At 44.2% G+C, this 23,235-nt stretch overlaps 1 protein-coding gene across 1 annotated transcript; it reads right to left on the minus strand.

The window, feature by feature from the left end:
- Positions 1–297: 297 nt before the first annotated feature.
- On the minus strand, positions 298–23,165 carry LOC133628574 (dnaJ homolog subfamily C member 7-like). The gene is made up of 14 exons (XM_062016946.1): positions 23,060–23,165; positions 12,028–12,116; positions 11,376–11,500; positions 11,177–11,290; positions 10,548–10,622; positions 8,910–9,028; positions 8,419–8,572; positions 7,487–7,651; positions 6,354–6,445; positions 5,089–5,162; positions 4,399–4,545; positions 4,029–4,181; positions 3,008–3,070; positions 298–2,167 (listed from the first exon to the last, which is right to left on the minus strand). The coding sequence occupies exons 1-14, from the start codon at positions 23,149–23,151 to the stop codon at positions 2,130–2,132; spliced, it is 1,500 nt and encodes a 499-aa protein (XP_061872930.1). The 5' UTR covers positions 23,152–23,165; the 3' UTR covers positions 298–2,129.
- Between the last annotated feature and the right edge of the window lie 70 nt (positions 23,166–23,235).

Genomic DNA, 23,235 nt, shown 5'->3' on the forward strand with positions numbered 1-23,235 from the left:
GCTTATTTGCCAAATTTTGAGGGGGTTCGGAATACAGAGTTTGGCAAGGGAATTTCCCACACCAGGGCCATCCGCAGATGGGGCGCCCCCCTAGTCCGGGAATCCAATACCAAATCTACCTGTATCCGAGTCATGGCACCAAATTGTTATAGATTGCTGTGATAAAGTTCACTGGCCAATAAGTGACTCGTGGATCAAATTTATTAAGCAAGCAGCAAATAAGCAAAACAGTGCTGGGCAGCCGGGAGACTCTGCTCCACCAATGATGCACCCCCCCCCCCCCCCCCCCTCCCCGTATCACAGTCCTTTTATACAGTCCTTATGGGTCCGGTGCACCGCTCCCTGATGTACTCTGCGCATGTGCGCGTCTTGTTACTAGGGGGTCTTCTTCTGCCTCCTGGTGGTCGTAGGGTAGTCGCTGGGATGAAGTCAGTAGTCTTCCTCTAGTGGCCCGCTCATGAACTCTTCTTTTGGCTCTTATCAGCTCATGCGCAACCTATTGTACCTCCTATAAGCATCTTAGCCAACTGCACCTGTGCACATTGGAGAAACTTTGCGGTTAAAATTTTACAAGACTTTTACAATGACTTTAAACGGTTCCTTGCACAACTATTCTTTCGTGATTTATCGAACATGACCTTTTCCATTACACTACCACAGACCAGCTCAAAGATGAGACACTGCTCTTCTCACTGTCTCTGCTGATGCCAACACATCTTTTCTCAATCCCCTTCAGAGTAAAGCTGCCTAAAGCTCTGCCAGCCGAGGCCACCACTGAGCTTCAGCACCACTTTACCCACTTTACAGTGTTGAACTCGAACAAAGCACCTAGCCAAAATAGTTCATCACTCTAAAGATAAAAGGAAGAATTCTGGAAGCAGTCTTCTCTCTCAGCTCAGATCTTGCTGTAACACTACAGTTATGGTGAAAAACAAACCAGTGCTCACGTTAACCAGCAGAACCCGCACTGCCATTCTCCCCTTGAGGCAGTCGCAGGCGGCTCAGGTTCAGCTCCTCCCTCCAGCACTTGTCCTGACATTTTGCAAGAGAAGCATGTGACAGATCAGTCAGTTCAGAGTTTGACTTGGCATTTTCTTGTTTCTTTGGACCTAGTACATTACTTCTAGTTGAAAACTACTTGAGACTAGTTTAACATATTTGTACAGTTACTGTAAACATTGTGAGCACAGTGTCACTGTTCCAACTGTTTACCTGAAGGTTACTCTGCATTTCTTCAGAGAAAGAGCTCATCCACAATCATAAATAATATGGAATCAAACATCAAGCTCAACAAAATCAAGTCTTAACACAAATATTAAATGTTCAAGTGGATTAATTAATTTTAAGAAGTATGGTGAAGAAATTCAGCCCAGAGCAAATTCAATATTCCTTTAGGATAATTCTCAGAGCAGAAACACAAAGCCCTTAATTCTAGCTGCATCACAGGGAATTCTCACAGAAGCTGCTCTTTTAAATTCAAAGAAGCATTTCTCTGATTAAAAAAAAAAAAAAAAAAAAATTAAGCTCACACGTTCTCATTTAAGTTAAAATACCCAAACGTACCATCCCGGTAGAACCATGACAAAAAAGAAAAAGAGAAAACAAAGACAGATAAAATGTAGGTAAAACGTGATTGTACGGAACTTGATTGAATTTCAGCAGAATTTTCAGAAGACGAGGGTAACTGACAAGTTACTACAAACCCCCAACATGCTGCCATACCATGCTTCAGAGCCAACCAAAACAAAAGGGGGAGATTTCACTCTCACAAGTTGAGATTCCAAGAAGACTTCAGGGAAATCCCCTCAGCTGAAGAAGCAGGAACAGTCTGAAAGTAGGGGCCAGCATGGAGGAATCAAAAGATTCAAAGCTTTTTTGCTTGTTGGTTTTTAATAAAGTTAACAGTAAAACAACATTCACAAGCCTTCCCCTCCCAAGCTGGTTTCCTCTTCACACACAAAAGCACACAAAACAGAGGCCTCCAACTGAGAGAAATGAAATTGCTCTAAGTACAATGAGACACAATGAAGGAAGGAGTCTAAGTATGTCTACATTCAAGGTTAAAATTAAGCAGATCAGGTATGTGTGGGGTTGCTTTGTTTTGTTGTTTGGGTTTTTTTCTTTTTTTTTTAGCCAAATTGGAAAAAGAAATTTCCAGGCCCAGAAGCTGAAAAAGAAAATGAAAGATATTAGCACTTTCAAAATTCCAAGACAATATGGTTAACTTCTATCCCAGAGCAGCTTGGTGCCAAGCCACTGCTTAATTCCAAGGAAACCATTTAGCAGGCAGGAAATATCCTTTCTCTGTGTTTCCAGCAACTAATTTCCAACATGTAGGAGTAGACTGCTGGTAAACATGGGTAAAGAGGGAGGGGATTTACCAGGAGGGAGGTAAACAGCACACAAAGCATGAGAGGCTTCTCAAAATTCACTTAACAAAAGATCTGAAGGCACAGACAGGTCCCCAAGGGGTACACCGACAGTAGCCAAATGCTGAACACTCTCTCCGTGCTGTATCTTCCCCCCAAGGTGTGTGAAGAAAGCCTGACCGCATGTGAGGTTTGAAGGGACAATGAGTGACAACTGCTTCAGCACTTCAAAACGTTTGCAAGCAAAGGCTCTCAGGAGAATTCAGTACCAGGAAATGAGAGAGAACTCTGCCATGCATCTACACAGCACTTTGGACTGAGAATGGTCACTGTTGCTTTAGCACCAGCAGCTGTATTCAAGTTATGGGCAATTATTTCAAAGCAGCACTCAGATGGAAAAGCCTACACACCCTTCTTGAATAGGGAACCCCTGGGTTTTGTTGCTTTTGAACTCAAAAGAACCAACCATCAGATGGGCTGCTCTGCATAGAGCTTTCCAAGAACTCTTGGATACTTTTCTGTGCAAAAAGACAAGTTGTCTCCTCAAACAGCACATCCACTCTGGGAAACTCAGTTCTCCTCACAAGTGATTTGTGTACTTATGTTTCCAAAGCTGACAGGAGAATGTTTCCACCTACCTTCAAAACTGAAGCCTGCTGGCCCACCAAAGAAGGCCTTGAAGATATTATTTGCATCAAAGTCTACAGGGAAGAAAAGGAAGTTGGGAGCTGAAGTGAAACAGACAGCTACAGTTTTCAGTTTAGAAACTGTCACTTAATTTGAGGGACATTGAAGTCCTGGAGGGCAACGGAGCTGGGGAAGAGTTTGGAGTATAAGGCTGATGGGGAGCAGCTGAGGGTGTTCAATCTGGAGAAGAGGAGGCTGAGGAGAGACATGATCACTCTCTGCAACTCCTTGACAGGAGGCTGTAGTGAGGTGGGAGTCATTCTCTGCTCCCAAGTAATGAATGACAGGACAAGCAGAAATGGGCTCAAGTTACACCAGGGGAGGTTTAGATTGGAGATAAAGAACAATTTCTTCCCCAAAAGAGCTGTCAAGTCCCGACACAGGCTGCCCAGGGAGGTGGTGGAATCCCCATCCCTGGAGGGATTCCAAAGTGGGGCTGAGGGACATGGGTTAGTGGTGGCTGTGGCAGTGCTGGGGGAGTGGTTGGATTTGATGGGATTAAAAGATCTTTTCCAATCTCAACAATTCTGTGGTTTTACAAGTGGACACAAAGCTATAAAAACAAACAGCTTGCTCTGTCTGAGCCCTGCTACACAGCAGCAGGGTACAGGGCCAGTCACTAGTAGAAAACAAAAGCCAACAGGTGTTAGAGAGACAATGAGTCATAGGAAAAACTTAATAATTTTGGATAAGTAGCATTTAGAGACCTACAATCTTTCTATTAGGCTATTTTGCACTTCCTATGAAAGACTCCTGCTTAATGGTAGATACTACCTTCTAGCTCAAAGATAACGTTCACCATATAACCTAGACTGTTCACAGCCTGAAACAGTCAGTGCAGATCCACCATTTAAACTCTTCCAGAGACAATTCATAGTATTATTACACTTGGCAGCTTTTGGTTAGAGAAAGCCATCTCTCAATAGTCTAATTTTAAGGCTGCCAGGGTAGAGTATCATAAGGAACACCTACCTCCCATGTTCAATCCATCCTCCTCTAGATCCTGCCCACTGTCATAGCGAGCCTTCTTCTTGGGATCTGACAGGATGGTAAAGGCTTCACCAACCTCTTTAAATTTCTTCTCCTCTTCCTTCTGTACTTCTGCACTTGCCCCACTGTGTCGGTCTAGGGATACAAAAACACAGGAGAAGCTTTTAGTTTCTAGTGCAAGTAGAAAATGCATTCCCAGCTCTGGCATTGCACGTGTTTTAGATTTGCGGGGTCAAAAATTTTTCCCGAAATTTCCCCCCTCATTTATTCCTGTGCTGCTTGTGCAGGGCATGTGCATGGAGCAAGGGGATCAAAACAACAATACATGCTCCTGATAACAGACTGTGGATACCTGGATGATGCATTAGTGCTCTTTTTCTGTAAGCCTTCTTGATCTCATCTTCAGAGGCATTTTTGTCAATCCCAAGGATTTTATAGTAGTCTTTTCGTTTGCTCTTTTTCATTTCCACCTGTGCGTTCTTTAGGAGCTGCTTGTGTTCTAGAAAGAAGTGCAATGCCAAAGGAAAGGGGCTTTAGTGTCTGGCACAACCTCCTGCTTTCAAAGAGGATGAAGACCAACGTGTTGAGATGACCTGAATCAATGGATTCAAGTGCCACAAGTAATCAACCACTGGTTTACAGTCAGTTAGTTATTTAAAGCCTCACTGTCCACTTAAGGCTGTTTCCAAATGTAGGTAAATATCTCAGTGCTATTAAACCAGTATTAGACACTGAGCCCCAAGGACAAAGGTGACTCAGTTTCTTTCATTTCAGGCTACTGAAAAAGCCAGACAAGTTAAGAATGAGAAGCATAACCAGATATTCTGAAACCAGTGCATCACCTCAGCTACAAGGTAAATTATCTTCTCAGCATTCAATGTTGGGAGAGAAACCAGATTCTGAGACAGGCATTTCAGACCATTTCTGAGGACTTCCGGTATTGCCCAGCTGGTGTAAAAGGCTGCAAATCAGAGCATACTGTGAAGAAAATTTGCCAGTTAAGGGAAACATATGCACCTAAAAAGAGTGCCAACCTACTCACCTTTCGTTTTTTCTGTCTGATAAACCTTTTCATAGTCTCTTACAGCATCTTCATATTGTTCTGTGTCCATGTAACTGTGGAAAGAAACACTGGTGGCCAAGGTGTACTTCACAGGAAATATCAAGAGGGAGTTCAGGTACAAGCTTTCTGGATGGATGTGAATTAAAGGTGTTGCACTGCACACTGCACTACAGAAAGAGGGATCTTTAGAGGAACTCACAAAGGGTCACTACTAGACTGACTGAAAGCCCAGACACCTGCTATTTGTGGGAAATGCTGGCACAGGAACCTGTGCTTTGGGGTCCAGGTGGAGGCCAAAAATCTCATTTGGCAGCACAAGTTCTACTTCAACAATCTAAGTACTTTATCCAGCTGCAGGAACTAATATCAGCCAGCAAGATCTCAAGGAAGCTGATGCAGAGTTATAGAGCAGTGAGGTTGGTTAGAAGTGACAATCTTGGCACCTCAGAGAGGGATGTGTGCCCATCTATTGGTCTTTAAGCCTTACTCACATCTTAACTACTTATGTAAACTAGCAATTACTAAGATGGAGCTTGAGAAGAGTACTGAAGGTGGTAAATTAAATTGAATGCATAACAGGAAGGCTGTAATAATGGTTTTGGTTCACCTATAAGCCAGGCAGCTTTGCCACAAACTGGGGAATAATCAGTATTGAGGAAAGTAGCAAATAAATCCGTTATGGAAACAGAACTTTTGAGCACTTCTCTAGCTGACACCAAGTTACAAAGGAGACAAACCTGAACTTCCTCTGTACAACTCGTTCAGCCTCACTGTGCTACACTGCAGTACCATCTGTGGCTAAGATACATACACTCTCAGCTGGTTTCTCCTTTATGGAAAGCAAGGCATCTCATTTCAAAACCTGGTTTGTAGGAAGCATGAACAGCTCTGCCAGGGTAAGATCTCTTACCCACAGCAGCCCTTCTAAAAAAGTTTAAGAGAGTGGCTCTCTGGGACAGAATGTCTTAAGTTAGCCTATAGAGTAAGTCAAGCTTTAGAACAAATCCTGCATTAACACAATAATCAGTAGGCAGTTCCATATCCATGCAGGAAGGATAGGCTACACAGAGTTTTCTCTATCTCCTCCGTCAGCATAAGGAAGAGGAATACATTCAAGACCCCCTTAAGACAGAACCTTTTATTCAGTTAAGCTTCAGAGTTGTTATCCCTGTCACTCAGTGCTGTAGGGAGGAGGTTCCTACCCCCAGATCTGCTCAGTGTGTCCATTCTAAAGGTCTACTTACCACTGTGCTCTCCTCAAATAAGCTTTGATATACGTGTCATCCAGTTTTACTGCGTTCGTGCAGTCATCTATTGCTTCTTCAAGTTTCCTAAGCTACAATGTCAGACAGAGTCAAGTGAATCCTAAATCAGACAAAGTCTGCTAAGTAGCATTATGATTTTAGGCAAATGAAAGGTGGGAAGAATCTTGGAAAAATCTCACTGTTTTTTGTGTTTGCATCTAGGAATTTTTGTGCAATCCCCCCAAAACACAGAGCTTTTGTTTACAAGGGAAAAGCTGGAAGCTCGGCTAATAAAATGGTAGAACTACATGCTGATTGTCTTTAAGAAATGCACCTGGAAACAAGGGTTTTCCTGACAATGATCTGAAAGCCAAGTTATTCTGTGCCTGAACTAATTGAGACAGAAAAATAAACTTTAAAAATATTCAAAAGACTTTTCTTTTTTTAAAGGCACTGTTTGTTTCCAGACACAAATAGCCATGTCAAGTTTCCATTACTGTTGCCTCTAGCTCATCCATTTCCCAAGGTTTTGAGAACAGCCTCTGTCTCTTGACCAAGTGGGAGTGTTGAAAAGCCTTGCTGGTAGAGCAGGCATCACCACAGAGAGACAGCTGAAGAGGAATCACGAAGAGGAAAGGCAGAGTGGAAACTGGAAACACTATCGCATGACTCTTCCTCAGAGAGAGCATGACTAAAATGCAACATCAAACCTGGAAAAATTATCTAGGGTTTTTTAATTAGGTCATATTTTTTAAGATTAAAAAAAACAAAGCAAGACAGACAATCTACAAGAAAAATAAGAAATCTCATTACCAGAAGGGAAACAAATAAGGATGCCTTTATGCTGATTAAGATAAGGCAAAACTACATTCCTCCTCTCCCTCCCACTCCGTGCAGCCCAAGGATTTCAGGTTTTTTTTTTTCCTTCGGGAGTCAGTTTCTTTGGCTGTTTGAACCAGATACAATCATTGTGCAAGCACAAAAACATGAATCATTGCCTACAGCACTAGAAAAGATTCAGCTGCCCCAGCAGCCAGAGGAGCCCATGCTTTCCAGAATAAATCATTTGCAATTTATAAATGATGTGGCAAGGAATATAATGAAAGACAACCTGCCAGGTGATCATTTCTTACCTTTGAATTAACTGTCCCCCGGTTGCAGTAGAGTTTGGCATTTGTTTTTATATTGTTTGGATCTATTCCTAGTGCCTCTGTGTATAGTTCATAAGCTAGTTTGTAGTTTCCTTCTTTGAATGCTTTATTCCCATCTTCTTTCTTTGCTTTAAGTGCTTTGGCATTCTGAAAGTAAGGACATTAAATATTTTCTTAAGTCATAAGTGCTTCAGAGGTACCTTATTTTGCTGGGTGAGGGCCCTGAAACAACAGTTCTAATTTGGTTTCAGACACTATTACAAGAGACAAAAATCACAGCCTTGCTACAGCAGCTGAAAGGAGCTGTAAGCATTTTGCCTTTCCCTCAAAAATACTAAGGAACAGTCAGTGCCAGTTATAGGCATTCTCCATAGGAACAAAGGTTGCTTAATGTTTGAGATGAGAATGTGACAAAGAAGTAAACTTATTTAAAAAAAAAAACAGGAGTGAGATCTCACTTTGAGAGCTTGTACAGGTAAATAGATTTAAAAAGTTGGTCAAAGAACTACAACAGAGTAGAAATGAAGGAAGTGGCAACATGAAAGGAACAGTGTTTAAATGCAAGTCAAGCTGTAGGCACTAATACCGAGTCTGAGAGTCAGGAGTTCTTTTAGAACTGATAGACCTAGTTTTACTGCTCCTATATCTGATCAAGGAAGAAAGAAGATTGAAAGGGAGGCAGTCTTCAAAGTATCAGAGTCTTCTGATAAAGACCTTCTAGCAACTGAGTTTTACCTAAAGCAGCACCTGGTTTCTTTGGGAAGGGCTAGACATGCTACTTGCTATTGGAGAATGGTAATGCTGAGAGAGGGAGAAAGGATTGATCCAGCAGAACCAAGTTAGGTGTTTGATTTAAAAAAAACCACACAAATCCTGGTAATTTTGCAGCCTGATCCCCAGAATCCACAACTTACACGGCAGGCAAGACATGCTTTCTCATGATCAGGAGCCATTCTGAGTGCTTGAACAAAGAACTGCACTGCCTTCTCAATACAGTCCTCATAATAAAGGCATAGACCACGAACATACAGAGCATCTGCATTCGTCGAGTCCATTCGTAAGATGTCACTGTAACACACATATTACAAAGTTAAATGTTTCCCTATTCCCAAAGCACTTCTTCCTCAATTGAATATTTAGTTATTCTATCAATTCTGTGGTACACACATGCAAGAAAGTGTAGGAACTTGCTCAAGCAAGACTGCTGGTTATTAACCAAGTCTAAATACAGTTTTCTGGCAAGATTAACTTTAGGGGATACTCATGCCCTTTTCCTCATCACAGTTTGCATTAAGGACTATTTCTTTTTTATATTCCTTCATTTTTTTCAGGCTGTAGAAATAAAGCAGCAGCCAGGATGCAGCATGAGGTGTTACTCAAACTCTGTGTGTCTAAAGACACTCACCTTGCTACAGACTGTGCTTCTGGGTAGCGACCCAACAGCGCCAAACATTCAGCCTTGAGGATTTTGAACCGGTGACAAGCAGGAGCAAACTCCAGAGCACGATCCATGCAAAACACAACCTGGTGTGTGAGAAGAAACACAAGTGTGAGTAAAGCAAATAACCAAAGGCTGCACCATGACAATACTTTTAGATTTCTTATTTGCCTTTGAACAGGAGGATAAGCATGCAGGCACGTTTCTTCTGTTGCTGCTGGAGAGACAGAGTTTGTTAGAAAATGTTCCTCGTGGAGGTTTTTTGGTTTGTCTTCTAAAGGTCTGTGGCACCTGCTATGTTACTATGACACAGCACTACACAGAAGGCTCAAGAGACAACTGTAGAAGGTCCATCCTTTTAACTCTTCTGAAACTGTAGGCCCTAAGGAAAAAGCCAAGGAAGACAATTCTGCCTGTTTCCTGCATTATAAAGACGTGCTTAGGATAGAAATTCAATAGATTGAGACAGTTTGGACTGGACAAAACACAAAAAAGTCCAGTGCAGGGGCTGATCTTACACTGGTCTGACTGCAATGGGCACAGTGATCTAATAGGTCTTTTCCAGCTCAGCCTCTGGTGGGGACATCTGCACGAGAACAGGGTCATTGTTTCACTAAGGTTCATCTGCTTCCCTGGCCCATGACATCACCATTGCCTGCTGTAGGAAGCACTGTGCTCCAGACTGAGAAGCCAATAGCTTCTGGGTGAGGAAGGAACAAGAGCAACTCTCTAGAAACAAAGATCACATTTCATGCAAGCCTCCCTAGTGAAGTGAGACAGAAGTGAAGGGGCAGATGCAAAAGCCCAGAACATGAAATACAGGCAGAACAATTCTTGCATGTGAAATTCAGATTGACCATTTGCTTCTAAGAGCCAGGTGATACAAAGCTGGGGTTTACCCTTCCAAAATCTTGAGCTTGCACTGAGTCAGTGACCTGAACAATGAGCTTAATATGCTGGATAAGCTCCTTTCTGGGCCAAACTTGGGCCTTACATGCACCCACTGAACAAACAGTTGCATGAGAAGTGTTTGGTGCCTTTCAGATTTCATGCTGTCATTTCTTGTTATATCAGGTCAGTACCAGCTGCATCCCGTTAAAGCCCTTGGGAAGAAAAAAAAAAGATTTGGAAACAGTAACAGAGAATGCCCCATGCAGATCTACATTCCTCCTTCAATAACCCTCTCTGTAATACTGGCAGACAGGCTGCCTTTTTGTAATTAAAAGAGTTGAGAGAGAAGAATCTTGGATATGCATTTTAGGAGCAAAGCGTGATTGCATGCTGCTGCTGACAAAATCTGTATCAAACAGCACATTCATGGTTCCATTCACCCTGCAAAGCAAACAGTCATAGAAGATACTCAGCTGAGCTGGTCACCCTCTACACTTTTCATTCCTTCAGTGCTAAGAATGAGCCCTGCCATTTTCACAACTATTGCACAGTTCACAAGACAGCTCTGCTTCAACAGCAGAAGTATCTTGTAAAGGACCTCCCATTAGGGCCCAGCTAATGCCAGGCAAGGAAATTAGACATGCATCTGGCTGAACTGGCCAGATAAAATAAATCCATTCACAATACTATAGGAAATAACCAAATTAATCTTACCTTCCTGAAATCCCGTTTCTCAAAATCCACTTCAGCTATTTTTTCATACTCAAGCACAGTACTGGCATTCTTCAGCTGAAAGACAGGAGAATACAGCAGGACAGGTCCCTGCTCTGAAACCCCATCAAGTAGCATTTAAGCAGACAATCCCTAAAGTGTCAGAGCAAAAACTATTGTAGAGCAAAGAATAATAATGCAGATTACACAAAAACTTTTGTCAGCAGCAAAATCAGTTTGAAATCAAGTGACCTAACTGGTAGCCCTGGAAAATGTACCTCTGTGAATGAGACACAAGAGGGGCAGCAGCCTTCTACATGCTGCATCACCCATTTCTGTGCTTCCCTTACCACTATTCACCATTTCTCCTCCAGAGTGCTGGGTGAAAGACCACCTTAACCTCCATGCTCTTCTACTAAGAATCACACACAAAAGTAACTCTGCAACCAGGTAGTCTACTGAAAAACAGATACAGAGATTTTGACAGCATCTTGTTTTTTCTCCCCATTACCTCACAGAATGCAAACAGTAATTATCAACACTAACTGTAATGGCTAAAGGCTCACCAGTTCAACCCATTCTCTCTGACAGCCCCACCTACTGGGAACATTTACATTTTAAGAACTTCTTACCTCTTGCTGTGCCTGCGTATTCTTATGATCCAGTTCTAAAACCCTTTGAAAGCAGCGGCTGGCAGCCATGGCATTCCCTAACGAAAGATGGCATTTCCCTTCCCGTAGATGACCCTAAGAAAACAGGTGAAAGGGAGTTCCAAGAGCTGGAGACAAGGGCATGGAGACACAAACAACAAGGGTGCAGTTTTCCACATACCCTTACAAATCTATCATCCAATCTGACAGACTGCTGAGCATCTCCCAGTGCTTCTCGGAATCTTCCCAACATCATGAGCGTGGCAGCTCTGTTACCATAATAACTGGCATTATTAGGACAGGTATCTGGAGAAGGTGGAAAAGCACTCACTGTCAGCGTAATGCAAGCAGCTGTACAACTTGTAGTCTTAAAAAGTCATGGTTGGATTAAAAACTCACATTCCTTCCCAATTTATAAAAATCACCTGAGTGGCTTAAGATGACCCATGATGGTCAAGCAGCTGTTTTGAATAGCAAGTCATAAAACTATTGCTCCCCACACCATCCACAGGTATTAACTCATATAGAACTAACATTTGTGGTGTTTAGTTTGGCAGAATTGCTGACCCTGCATTAAAGGAAGAGCTGAATTGGTTTCATGTTTAGAACATCTTGTCTGGAGGAGAAACAAAGCACTGCTGCAATCACCCACACTGGCACTGCCTTGCACTATCAATCTGGTGATATTTACAAGGTAATCAAAGCAAGCAAAAAAGTTTTCATCCACAGTGTGCAGTCAGAAATCCTGATGGTATATTTCAAATCAATAACCAGGCTTTGATTTTTAGATGTGGAATTCAGCAAAGATTAATATTATCCTCAGCTGTTCTCACCTATAGCTTTTGTGTAATAGTTGTATGCTTCATTGTAATCTTTCTTGGCATAGTATGCGTTTCCTTGCTCCTTGAACGACTCTGCTTCTCTGAAAGGAAGCAAAACACCACGTTTTAAAAGGAATTGAGCACCAGAACAGATGCTGACCCTGACCAAGCATTTGATCCCCAAGCAACCCGAGTATAACTCTTTAGTGCTCCAAAATGCTTGTAGCTGGTTGCTGGGAGATGTCCTCTCCATTGTCCATGAGAAAACACAGCACACCCCATGTCCTGCTGTCTCTCAGATACTTCATCTCTTTACCAGGGCCATGGACAGGGATAGTCAGGGATATGTCACAGGAATGCAATCACAGACTAAAGCCACCAGTATCTCCTTTCAGTCTTAAATATGCTGGCTACTGAGAGACCAGCAAAATTCCTTTGCATGTGGTGAATCAAACCAGCTAACTCCTGTGAGGTGTTGCATAACCTTCAGTCACTGAAGTCAAGAAACACAGTGCTGTCCATCTTTCAGAAATAGTCCCGGATACTTAAACGGGGCCAAGAAAAATTTCTACATTCAAAAGACAGCTAAAGCAGAGAGAAATAAGGGTGCAAGCCTCAAGCAGAAGCTTGGCACTGCCTTGGCAACAGGTCCAGAAATAATCCTCACACACAAGTATTTGCAGAGACAGTTTAGAACATTTAAAAATACATAACACATGGTTTAAAGCAGCATCCCTTAAATTCTTGAAAGTAAAGTTTCCCCTGAAGGAAATTAAACCCTTCTCTCCTCCCATCTACCTTCACCATTTTGGATAAGCAGTCTGGGAGGGAACTTGTACCATAGTGTTGAAGTTGAATTTGGCTTCAGTGAATTAAACGGAGTGATCTAGTTCACTTGTTTTCCCTCCTTGAGTGTTTAACATGTAAAAAAACTGAGGTCAACTCAAAAGAAGTATCATCTCATTCTAAGATACAGTAGTCAAGACTTGCATCATGCTTTTGGGACTTGGCTGCTGTAGCCAGAGACATACTGTTTGTTCACTCTCCAAAACACTTGCACAGCCAGAACTCTAGCCCCAAAGACAAATTCTAACTACTAGAATAAAGCCCAGCTCAGACTCCATCCTTCACGTCCCAGCAGGGATGTGGATAGCCCCAGCTCCTCTCTCCTTCACCTAGCAATCTTCTGCCAGAGCAGCCCAGAAACAGGGATCACCTGAGCAGGGAAAACAGCCATGTCACAAGCAGTGCCAGATAAAGTTGATGATTAAGGTCATCTTCTTCTTGGATGACTACCAACCCATCTGAACATAGCCTTTGCTGAAGCAATGAAACAGAAGGCAAGGAAGCTAAAATAGCTGGGTGACCCCTCCAGTCTGTCAGAGTGGAGCTGCAATTGCAGGCTCAAACATGGCTCACTTTCAGGCTGTGCTGAGATGTTGGGCTTCAGCATTTTCTTGAAAGAAGGATCCAGAAGCAAAGGTATCTCTTGGCACCTCTTGCTGCAGGAAAGCACTTTACAGAGAAACCCAAGGTAAATAAAAGCAAACCAAATCAGAGAAAACAGGACTAGGAAGTGAAGAGTCACAGGACTTCTTCCATACAAATATCTCCACCCAATTCCAGAGTACAAGAGCTGTTCCATTGCTCTTGGGGCCAGGGAGCTTTATTTCTGTGTCTGGCAACACCATTGCAACAGCTGAAGGCCCAAGTCAAGAGTCAGTCTTCAGCTTACCAGGTATTATAAACACAATATTTTTTACCTTTAAAAATTTAGGCTCTTCTATCACAGAAAGTACAAATGATCCACTTCTATATTTCTGTATGCCTTTATAAAATTCTCAAAAAATCAGATACAGCTTTGGGCATGGTACAGGATTTTTTGCTCAGAAGCAGCAAAGACTTTTTGTCTTTCATGAATCACATTTTTAATAAACCTAACTGGATAGAAGTTGACCATCTTCACCAAAGGCTGGAGCTACATCACCTTCAAAGCACAGAAAAGGTGCTCTTACTATAGAGGATGAACTGTTAGAATATACCATAGTGAGAAGTCATCTTCAGTACATAAAAACAATCATAGAATGGTGGGGGTTGGAAGTGCCCTCCAGAGCTCATCCAGCCCAACACCCTGCTAAAGCAGGTTCCCCTCGATCAGGGGGCACAGGAACATGTCCAAGTGGGTTTGGAAACCTCACAAGAAGGAGACTCCACACCCTCCCTGGGCAACCTGTGCCAGGGCTCCCTCACCTAAATACCAAAGTAGTTTCTCCTTGTGTTTAAATGGAACTTCTGGTGTTCCAGCTTATGTCCATTACCCTTTGTCCTGAAGGGAAGACTGCTGACTAGTCCTGCCTTTCAGTAAGTTGCCAAATCCAAGACACAAGAGCAGACTTGGTAAGAGTCGACCACTACTTGCATTTTTATTTTGTAAGTATCTAGAGATCAGATCCTTCTGCAAGAAATGTATTTATCTGCTGGAAGATGCCCTCACTGTGAGGCTGCCAAGCCAGGACAGACTGAACTCAAGCAGCAGTGGCCTCGTCCTTAACAGTGAAGGAGAGCAATATTCAGCAAAGCCTGCTAGAGAAAAGAACAAAAGGAATTGTGTTGAAACAAATTAACGTTTTTAACCTCACTCAGGCTTGCCATTGGCCATTCCCACACAACTCCCTCGTGCAGAGGGTTTTCACCAAATCATCTCAGTTTTGCCAGCTGGCAAAACAAGACACAAGGAGCTGCAAACTGAGAGTCTGTGGGCCACAACTGAAGTGTGTGCCCTCCACTTTCATTTTTAACTTTTGCTATCAGCTACAATCCAGCAAGGGACCAGATGCACCCTGCTGCAACTCTGCTGAAGTCAAGACACAGCCAGAACACACAACCATATGGTGTATTTATTTGAAATAAGTCACAGGGTGGCAAAGAAACGGGTTAGAGCACACAGTCCACTACCTTGGAAGGGTCTTGTCTTGGCTCCTGAGCCCAGTTCACCCCTGTTACACCCAGTCCTGTTCCAGCAAACAATGAATTCACCCATCTGAGATGGGAAAATGCCCAACCTCATCCATCCCAGCACCTCGCCCAGACAGGTGCTGGTTCTGCAGCCCTGCTCCTCAGAAGGCAGCATGCTGCCAGAGCCTGAACACTCCACCGTGCTCCTCCTTCCCCGGGCCAGGGAATCTCAAGGTGATTATGTGGCAGTTGGATGGATCTGTATCATGAGTGGCAGGACTCAGACTCTGCATGTTTAAAAGTGTCCAAACACAAACACCTTTTTTTGAATATTACAGATCAAACATTCAAAATACAGTAGGAAAAAAAAAAGTGTAAAAACTAGGGAAAAAACTAATCAGCAACTCTGCACTTCTGGAACCTTGGCAGTAGTAGTTTAACCAAAATTTTATTCTCTTGTTTCTGTAATCCTAAATGGAAAAGAAAAAAAAGAAAAAAAAAAAAATCACAAATCCTATTAAAGTTCCTTCCCTCAGCAGCTCTCTGCCATAAGGTCTAAAGAAAAGGGTGAACACTATTAATAGCAGAACTCATCTGAACCACCACTGCAACCTGCTCAATGTACCAGTGTACTGATTCACAAGTCCTGTAGCAATCTTACGTGTCATGTTCTGAGGAAGCCTTGTCTAATAGATACTGTTACAGGGCTGGGTGTCAGAGCATCCTGCCTGCCAACAAACTGCTGGGAAGAGCTGGGAAAAGGGGAGAAAGAAAACAGACTCATGGCAAAATCAACTTCCACAAAGCACTGGTATCCTGAGATGCTAGAAAAAAAAAAACCAAACCAAAACAAAAAGCACACACCCACACAAAGAATTACTTTTTCTTCTCTTTTTTTTTTTTATTGGCCTATCTTCCTTTCAAGCATGTACTTAACAGAGATTGATATATTGACAAGTCACAGCACTTCAGGTAACACCAGGAGAAAGGAAGTACACAGGTATTTCTATTGTTCACATGGCTTAGCGATGGAAAAAAGGTTGTGAAAGAAAAAGCAAATTGCCTCTAAAGGCAAAGACAGTTGCTGGAAATGCAAGGCTTGAGGTCCTAGATCATGGGCACAGAAGCATCTCTCCCCACTTGTGCTCCACTGACATAGAAAGCATACAGAGAAAACAGTTCTTGTTTACCACAGTCTCTGGCTATAACAAACAAAAAGCAGATCTCCTGATATCACTGGGAATTGTTTCAATCCAAACAGATGCTGCAGCCTGAATGAGATCATTCTGCATCTCACACTGATGTATGCTGCGTTCCCCACTTGCTGCTTTTGAAACTGAAAAAGAATCGTGCTTTGCTAAAAATACAACCCAGGCTGAATGGATTGCTTTGTGAGGGGAGGTTGGTGTCTTCTCAGGGCCTCTCAATGCTGGACACAAAAGACAGGGAAGAGTTGCACCAAGAACCTCAGGAAGAAGCTTGTCTTTCATCGCTTGCGCATACCACGGGCTCACAAGGAGGGAACTGTTTGGAGTAACTCTCTCTGTGAGTCAGTCCATTTTTTTTTTTTTCCCCTCACTCTCCTTTTATAACATTATAACATTAGTCAGGACCCCTAATTCTTCAAGTGCTGTGGCTCATCACCCTCAAGGACCTGCCACTAAGAGCAGCAGCAGCCCTGTGCCCTGATGCTCCCCTTGCATGCCCAGGGGCTCAGAGGAGGCAGCACAAGGAGCTCGCTGCCTGCCTGGTGGGAGAAGGACCCATTACAAGGCTCCTTCTATTCCGTGGGCCCTGCTGAAGGCTCAGCCTGCTCAGAAGAGAAGAGTGATGAGAAGCAGCCATCTCACACACTACTGACAATCCCACGTTTGCCTAACAGCTTCTGCCTCCTCTTCAGAGCTTATGTCCCTACTCCAACACCCATCCTGCTTTCCAGCCCTCCTGCTCCAGCTCCTGACAAGACGTAATCTCACAATACATCTCATTTTATAAAGCCATCAGAATCTTCAGGGATCTGTACAAACAGCATTGAGGTTGAGATGTGCTGGCACAGACCCCAGGAACACAGGTACATGCCCAAAGCTGTACCACCAGGCTACAGAAATTTAGCACTGAAGCGAATGGCAGACTTGCTCTCCCGACCCTCACTCCTACTTCATTTCCTGCCTCCATTACAAAAAAAGTGAAAAAAAACCCTAAAATGTCTAGGATTGAAGAAAGGCTCCAAAATCTCACCCTGGACAAGCAATCTCTTTTGGAATACTCTGACAAAAGGAACACACCTGTATTTTCTAAGCAATTCTTGCAGAGACTTTCATAGGTGCCTTTAACCAGCATTTTTTTGTGGTTGAAATCCAGTCCAGATTCTCAGCTGTCAGACGTTACTCAGCTGCTGGGGAAAATAAGTTTGGTGATCTCAATAGTTTACAGCAGGCAGATGTCTAGAGCTTAAAATTAGCTATCATATTGGTCATTGGACATACAATACTCTCCCCTCCCCTCTTTTAGGACTCAGAAGAGCACAAAGATACATAATGTATATCTTCCTGTATGCTTTAGAAACCTCCAGTCTCTGGAGGGAGGATTTAGAGTGAAGGGAATATCTATCTATCTATAATGTCCATCAGTGGTGCTTGTGTTTTCTGCCTCTGGTGCAGAAAAGCAGACAAAATCATATGTAACATATACTGTGATCACCATCATGCTGACCCTATTGCAGCAGAGGCTGAACTGAACACAGAGCAGAGCAGTGCACCATGAAACACGTCTCTCTGCACATCAGCACCCCCCACTGAACAAGGAGTGGATTTACTACTAGCTGCAATACAGAAATAGAAAAGACATTTAACTGGCTGGCTAGATGAGGGGAGAGCAGCAGATGTCATCTACCTTAACTTCAGCAAGGCTTTTGATACTGTCTCCCATAACATCCTCATCAGAAAGCTCAAGCAGTGTGGATTGGATGAGTGGACAGTGAGGTGGATCGAGAGCTGGCTGAATGACAGAGCCCAGAGGGTGGTGATCAATGGCACAGAGTCGAGTTGGAGGCATGTGACCAGTGGAGTTCCACAGGGATCAGTTCTGGGGCCAGTCTTGTTCAATATCTTCATCAACGACCTGGATGAGGGGACAGAGTGTACCCTCAGCAAGTTCGCTGATGACCCCAAACTGGGAGGACTGGCTGATTCCCCAGAAGGCTGTGCTGCCATTCAGCGGGATCTTGACTGGCTTGAGAGTTGGGCAGAGAGGAACCTCATGAGATTCAACAAGGACAAGTGCAGAGTCCTGCACCTGGGGAGGAATAACCCCATGCACCAGTACAGGCTGTGGATTGACCTGCTGGAGAGCAGCTCTGCAGAGAGACCTGGGAGTCCTGGTTGACAATAAGCTAACCATGAGCCAGCAATGTGCCCTCATGGCCAAGAAGGCCAATGGCATCCTGGGATGCATCAAGAAAAAAGGTGTGGCCAGCAGGTCAAGGGAGGTTCTTCTCCCCCTCTACTCTGCCCTGGTGAGGCCTCATCTGGAGTACTAGCTAGCAACAGGACAAGGGGTAATGGGATGAAGCTGGAACACAAAAAGTTCCTTTTAAATATAAGAAAAACCTATTTCACTGTGAGGGTGACGGAGCAGTGGAACAGGCTGCCCAGAGGGGTTATGGAATCTCCTTCCTTGGAGGTCTTCAAGACCCACCTGGACATGTTCCTATGCGACTTTATCTAGGTTGACCTGCTTCTGCAAGGGAGTTGGACTAGATGATCTCTAAAGGTCCCTTCCAATCCTACCATTCTACGATTCTATGATTTATTCACAGCATGCCCCAAACCAGCTAAATCTTGAGTCTGGACATGCAAATATCATCATGGATAGTCTAAAGACTCAGTTGAAACATAAAAGCAAAGGTCTGCCTCAAGTCTCTTACAAGAGCAGACAACAGAACCACAATTGACATTTAATCCAGAAGGAGCACAAAAAGCTAACACTCTCCTCCATGTCCCCTCCCCCAACATTCTAAATATCTGAGGGCAAATGCAAACCTGGAAAACCAAAATCCTCAAGAACAAAAAACCATCATGGGAAATCAAAGAACTGAACCAAACCTCTTCCAGTAGCCGTCAGTGCAAAGAGCCCAAGGAGCCCCCAACGTTAATTGCAGTTATGCAACACGCCTCACTCACAGAGTTATCAGCCTCATTCACAGCCATGGCCCCACCATTTCTGGCAGGGCCACATCATGTTCCTGTGCGACTTGATCTAGGTGAACCCGCTTCTGCAGGGGGGTTGGACTGGATGATCTCTGGAGGTCCCTTCCAACCCCCACCATTCTATGATTCTATGTAATGGTCTAGAACCAGATGGAGGTTGCTTTTTTCCCCCCTCCCACAGAAGTTTAAATGAAGCCAGACAGCTTTAAGAACTACATGGTAAAACAATTGTACCTTCAACATTCATCCTAAAAAAAAGCATGTCTTATGTTAAAAAAAAGACTGGACTTGTAGGTATTGACCATGCTTTCATAGTGTATAAAGCAACAAGCTAATTCAGAGCATTCAAATACTCTGTGAATATATGGGAGAGCAAACAACATGTCAGCAGCTTCTGCTGCTCTTTGTATTATCATAAAGTAATTATGTATTGGTAAAACAAGATGGATTTATACCCTGAGGAACTCAGGTGATCATTTATAAGCAGAACAGGAAGAATGGCATCTTCTCCAGACTGCCTCCTTCTCTCTCTAGTGGTACCCCTAAAGCCAACTCACTCCCTCTCCTCCCTCTGAAAGCAGCTGAGTAACCACATTTACTGACCAAAACATAATTTCTTTCACATAAAGTAGTAGTGGAAAAACTCTTGCTACTCACCAAAACCTGACAACATGTCAAACTAGTTACCCAAAGTCAAGCAAAGCTGAAACCTTCTTGACTTGTGCACAATTTCCTTTGTGTGGCAATTTTTGGGTTCATTGCTTTACTACAGCTAACTATGATTTCCTACTGAGGCATCAACACATCTGAAGTCTGCAGCAAAAGTACTGTAAAAAGTCTGGACAGATCGTTTCATAATGATATTTTTTGAATAAATTGAAATACTTCTCTTTAAGAGGCTTCCACATCCTCCAGTGCCGAAGAATGAGGAAAAAGATCCATCCAGCCCTAAGCACCCACAACAGACAAACCTAGAGCTGCCAGGAAGATGATAAGGAAATTCTCCCTGGCCAAGCTTCCGTGACCCCAAGCTCACAGACCAGGTGCATCCAGGGATAAACTGTTCCCATGGATGAGAAACCTTTCAAAATTATTTTAAAAAGGTGACTTTTTGGGGGTGGAAGTCTCTGACAGCACCACAACTCAACCCCTGCTTATCAGCTGCTCCCCAGCAGAGGAGCTGGCACTAACAGCACCGTTACCCGGCAGACAAAATTAATGCAATTACATCAACTCTTTTCTATAAGGACCCCCACAATTTATCCAGCAGCAACAGACAATAATTATCCTGTGACCACACTCTATTCCTGTCCCTTAAGCAACCTGTGAGCAAGCTGTTTGGCATGTTTTCTGCTGTTTTAGTGTATTAGTTAACAATCCTTCTGAAACGCACATCTCCACTTTTGTTAATTTCCTAATTTTTACTAAGCCACAGAGAACAGAATCGCACGCTCGGATAAAGGTGAGTCCTTCAGCAAAGTGTCTGTGTCTTGGTGTGTTGTAATTCCTGTACAGAACATGGAAACCCTCGATGCTGACTTAGAGCAACAATTCAGAAAAAGGTTTTGCTGTTTTTTGTGTTTTTTTTTTTTTCATAGAAGCTAGCACAGACACATTACAAAGGCTGCACTGAATCAGGTCCAACCCATGTCCCTTAATGTGGGGTGCTTGCAAAACCCTTACAGGTTCAAGGTGTTTTACAAACAATAGACACTAAGTAAGCCTCCAACTACTCTCCCTAATACAGCAGACTATCATCCTAATTTACATTAGATCAATTAAGCCACAGAAGTTCAGCAAGTACTGGAAAGGTTCTCCAAAATGGAGAGGTTGGTGCACAGGCCTCCCCCCCCCCCCCCCCCCCAAGAAAACCTGCCCCCGCTGGCAGAAAGGCATGAGGTGTGCAAGCCCTGCACCTTCTGAACAACCAAGAATAACTGGAAGCAAAATAATCACCTCCCATTCACACTTTTTTTTTCTTTTATCAAGATAAAGGAGTAATATCCCAATAACAATAAAAAGAGAAACATTGTGAAAGCACCTAAGAAAAGCATTGCATGATAATCACCACAAACTACAGCACCAAGGAAAATCCACATGTGCAAGAGGGCCACTGCTCCTTCTCCTCAGAGCAGGGTCAGGGCTGACACTGCCCATTAATCCTTCTCTTCCTGCACCTGCCCAGCCTTTCCCAAGAAGATCACCCTATTCCTGACTGCTTTCCCATGCCCATTGCATCTGCAATGAAGCTTGGGAAGGAGGGAAGGATAGCGAAGGTCACCATCAGAAGACGTCTCTGCCTTCAGCATGGGTTTTACATTTGGATATTTTTAATATTTCAAACACTCTGTTTAACTAGACTGGGGTAAGGAATGACTTACCCACAAATAGGGCTTTCCCAAAGCTACAGGCCATGCAGTCTGTCAGTATTCTATGCACAACATGCAGGTGCCTCTTCAGCAACATCTAATTTACCTCCTCAGAACAACATCACCAGGAAGTCAGCTCCTTCCCAGCATAGCTCCTTAAACCTCCAATTTCTGACAGTAAACAAGGAGCACAAACCACCTCATGCCCTCAATATTATTTTGAAAAGAATGTTCCTCAGAGGCCACTTTCAGTTTTGTTTCCTTCTTTTAATTCCATCCACTGAATAATTTTCTAGAGCAATTGCCTCACCTTTTACAGAAATAGTTCCCTCCTCCACACCTTCCCAGGAGATAAGCAACTGGGTACTGCAGAGCCAGTGGGGGTTTCCTAGACATCAGACCTTCCCACTTCACTGTCTGCAGAGACTGCAACGCTCAGCTGTTGCTGGGAACCAGCTCACTCACTCTTGAGAAGAAAGCATACAATAAAAGTTGGGATTCACACCCTCTCCAGCCTCAGACAATGCTGTCTGCTCCCCATGGCAAGATGAACTAGATTGCTTTAGATATAAATCAGCTACTAGAACCTGAGGAGGCTCTTCAGGACACAGTTTTCAGAGCAGTACTCTGCCCAGACATTTGCCTGCAACTGATATCCTGTTATCCATAGCAAGGTAGGACAGAGTGAAAAATTGCTGTGTGCAGATTTCAAGTGGTACCAGGGACAAAGGAATGGGGTATGATGAAGCAGCAAAGAGCATTCAAATCTGAGTTTGAAGCTTCCCTTCTAGACACCAGTTTAATACTTTCCTCCTCCTTGTCCTCAAGCAATGGGAGAAAACTCTCTTCAAATACCAGCCCATGCAGCCTTGAGACAGAAAGGATGTTAATTGTATTTCTAGGACACTCAAACTCTAGTTGACTGAAGGCAGCTTGACTCCACTACAGGACAGTTGGTATCCTGGTATACACAGAGACCATGAGTTCCCTCAAGGGACATGCAGCTAAGACATCCCAAAATAAAGCAAAACCCAGCACCGCATGTGGCACGTCCCAGCCCCAGGCGCGACTGCGGGGCCTAGTTGCAGAGCGGTCAGCACTTCCCTGCGGGACCAGGCTCGGCTGGGAGAAGGGCCTTTGCCCCCAGAGCTCACCCAGGTGGGGACCTGCCCAGCTCCCCAGGAGCGCAGCCCACCCTGCCCGGTCCCGCGGGCCACAGCCGAGCCCCACTGTTCACTGGCCCCCGCAGCGCTCCCACGAGGCCCTACGGAGGAGAGCAGAGGGGCCCGACCCACTCCCGGCACCGAACCCAGGCGGGAAGAGCTGGCCCGCATCTCCCCAGCCCGGAGGCCCCAAGACCTGCCGCCCCAGCTACTACTTCCCGCTGCCCGCAGCCCAGGGCCTTCCCCGGACCCTTCAGCCTTACCCGCCCACCGGGCCCCGGCCCAGGGAGCTCAGTCCAGTCCGGTCCCACCCCGCCCGGCCCGACGAAGCCCGCGGCAACTGCTCTACCTCCGCATCTCCTCCTCCTCCTCCTCACTCTCGGGTTCGCCGGGTCCCTCGGGCGCCGCCATGACCGCATCACACCCTGTGACCGCCGCCATCTTACCGCTAGGAATCGACAGCGGGGCGGAGACAGCCCCAAAAGAGGCGGAACTTCCACTGACTATGGCGGCGGCACGTGGGCT

Source organism: Colius striatus, chromosome W (genome assembly GCF_028858725.1).
Source record: "Colius striatus isolate bColStr4 chromosome W, bColStr4.1.hap1, whole genome shotgun sequence".
NCBI classification, from domain to species: Eukaryota; Metazoa; Chordata; class Aves; order Coliiformes; family Coliidae; genus Colius; species Colius striatus.

What these genes read in the sequence shown, in the direction of transcription:
- LOC133628574 (XM_062016946.1), bottom strand. Translation starts at nt 23,151, where the DNA reads ATGGCGGCGGTCACAGGGTGTGATGCGGTCATGGCGGCGCCCGAGGGA. An exon ending in ATACGCAGGCACAGCAAGAG is followed by an intron (nt 10,623 to 11,176) that starts GTAAGAAGTTCT and finishes CCTGTCTTTCAG; the next exon opens with CTGAAGAATGCCAGTACTGT. An exon ending in GAAGCACAGTCTGTAGCAAG is followed by an intron (nt 8,573 to 8,909) that starts GTGAGTGTCTTT and finishes TGTGTGTTACAG; the next exon opens with TGACATCTTACGAATGGACT.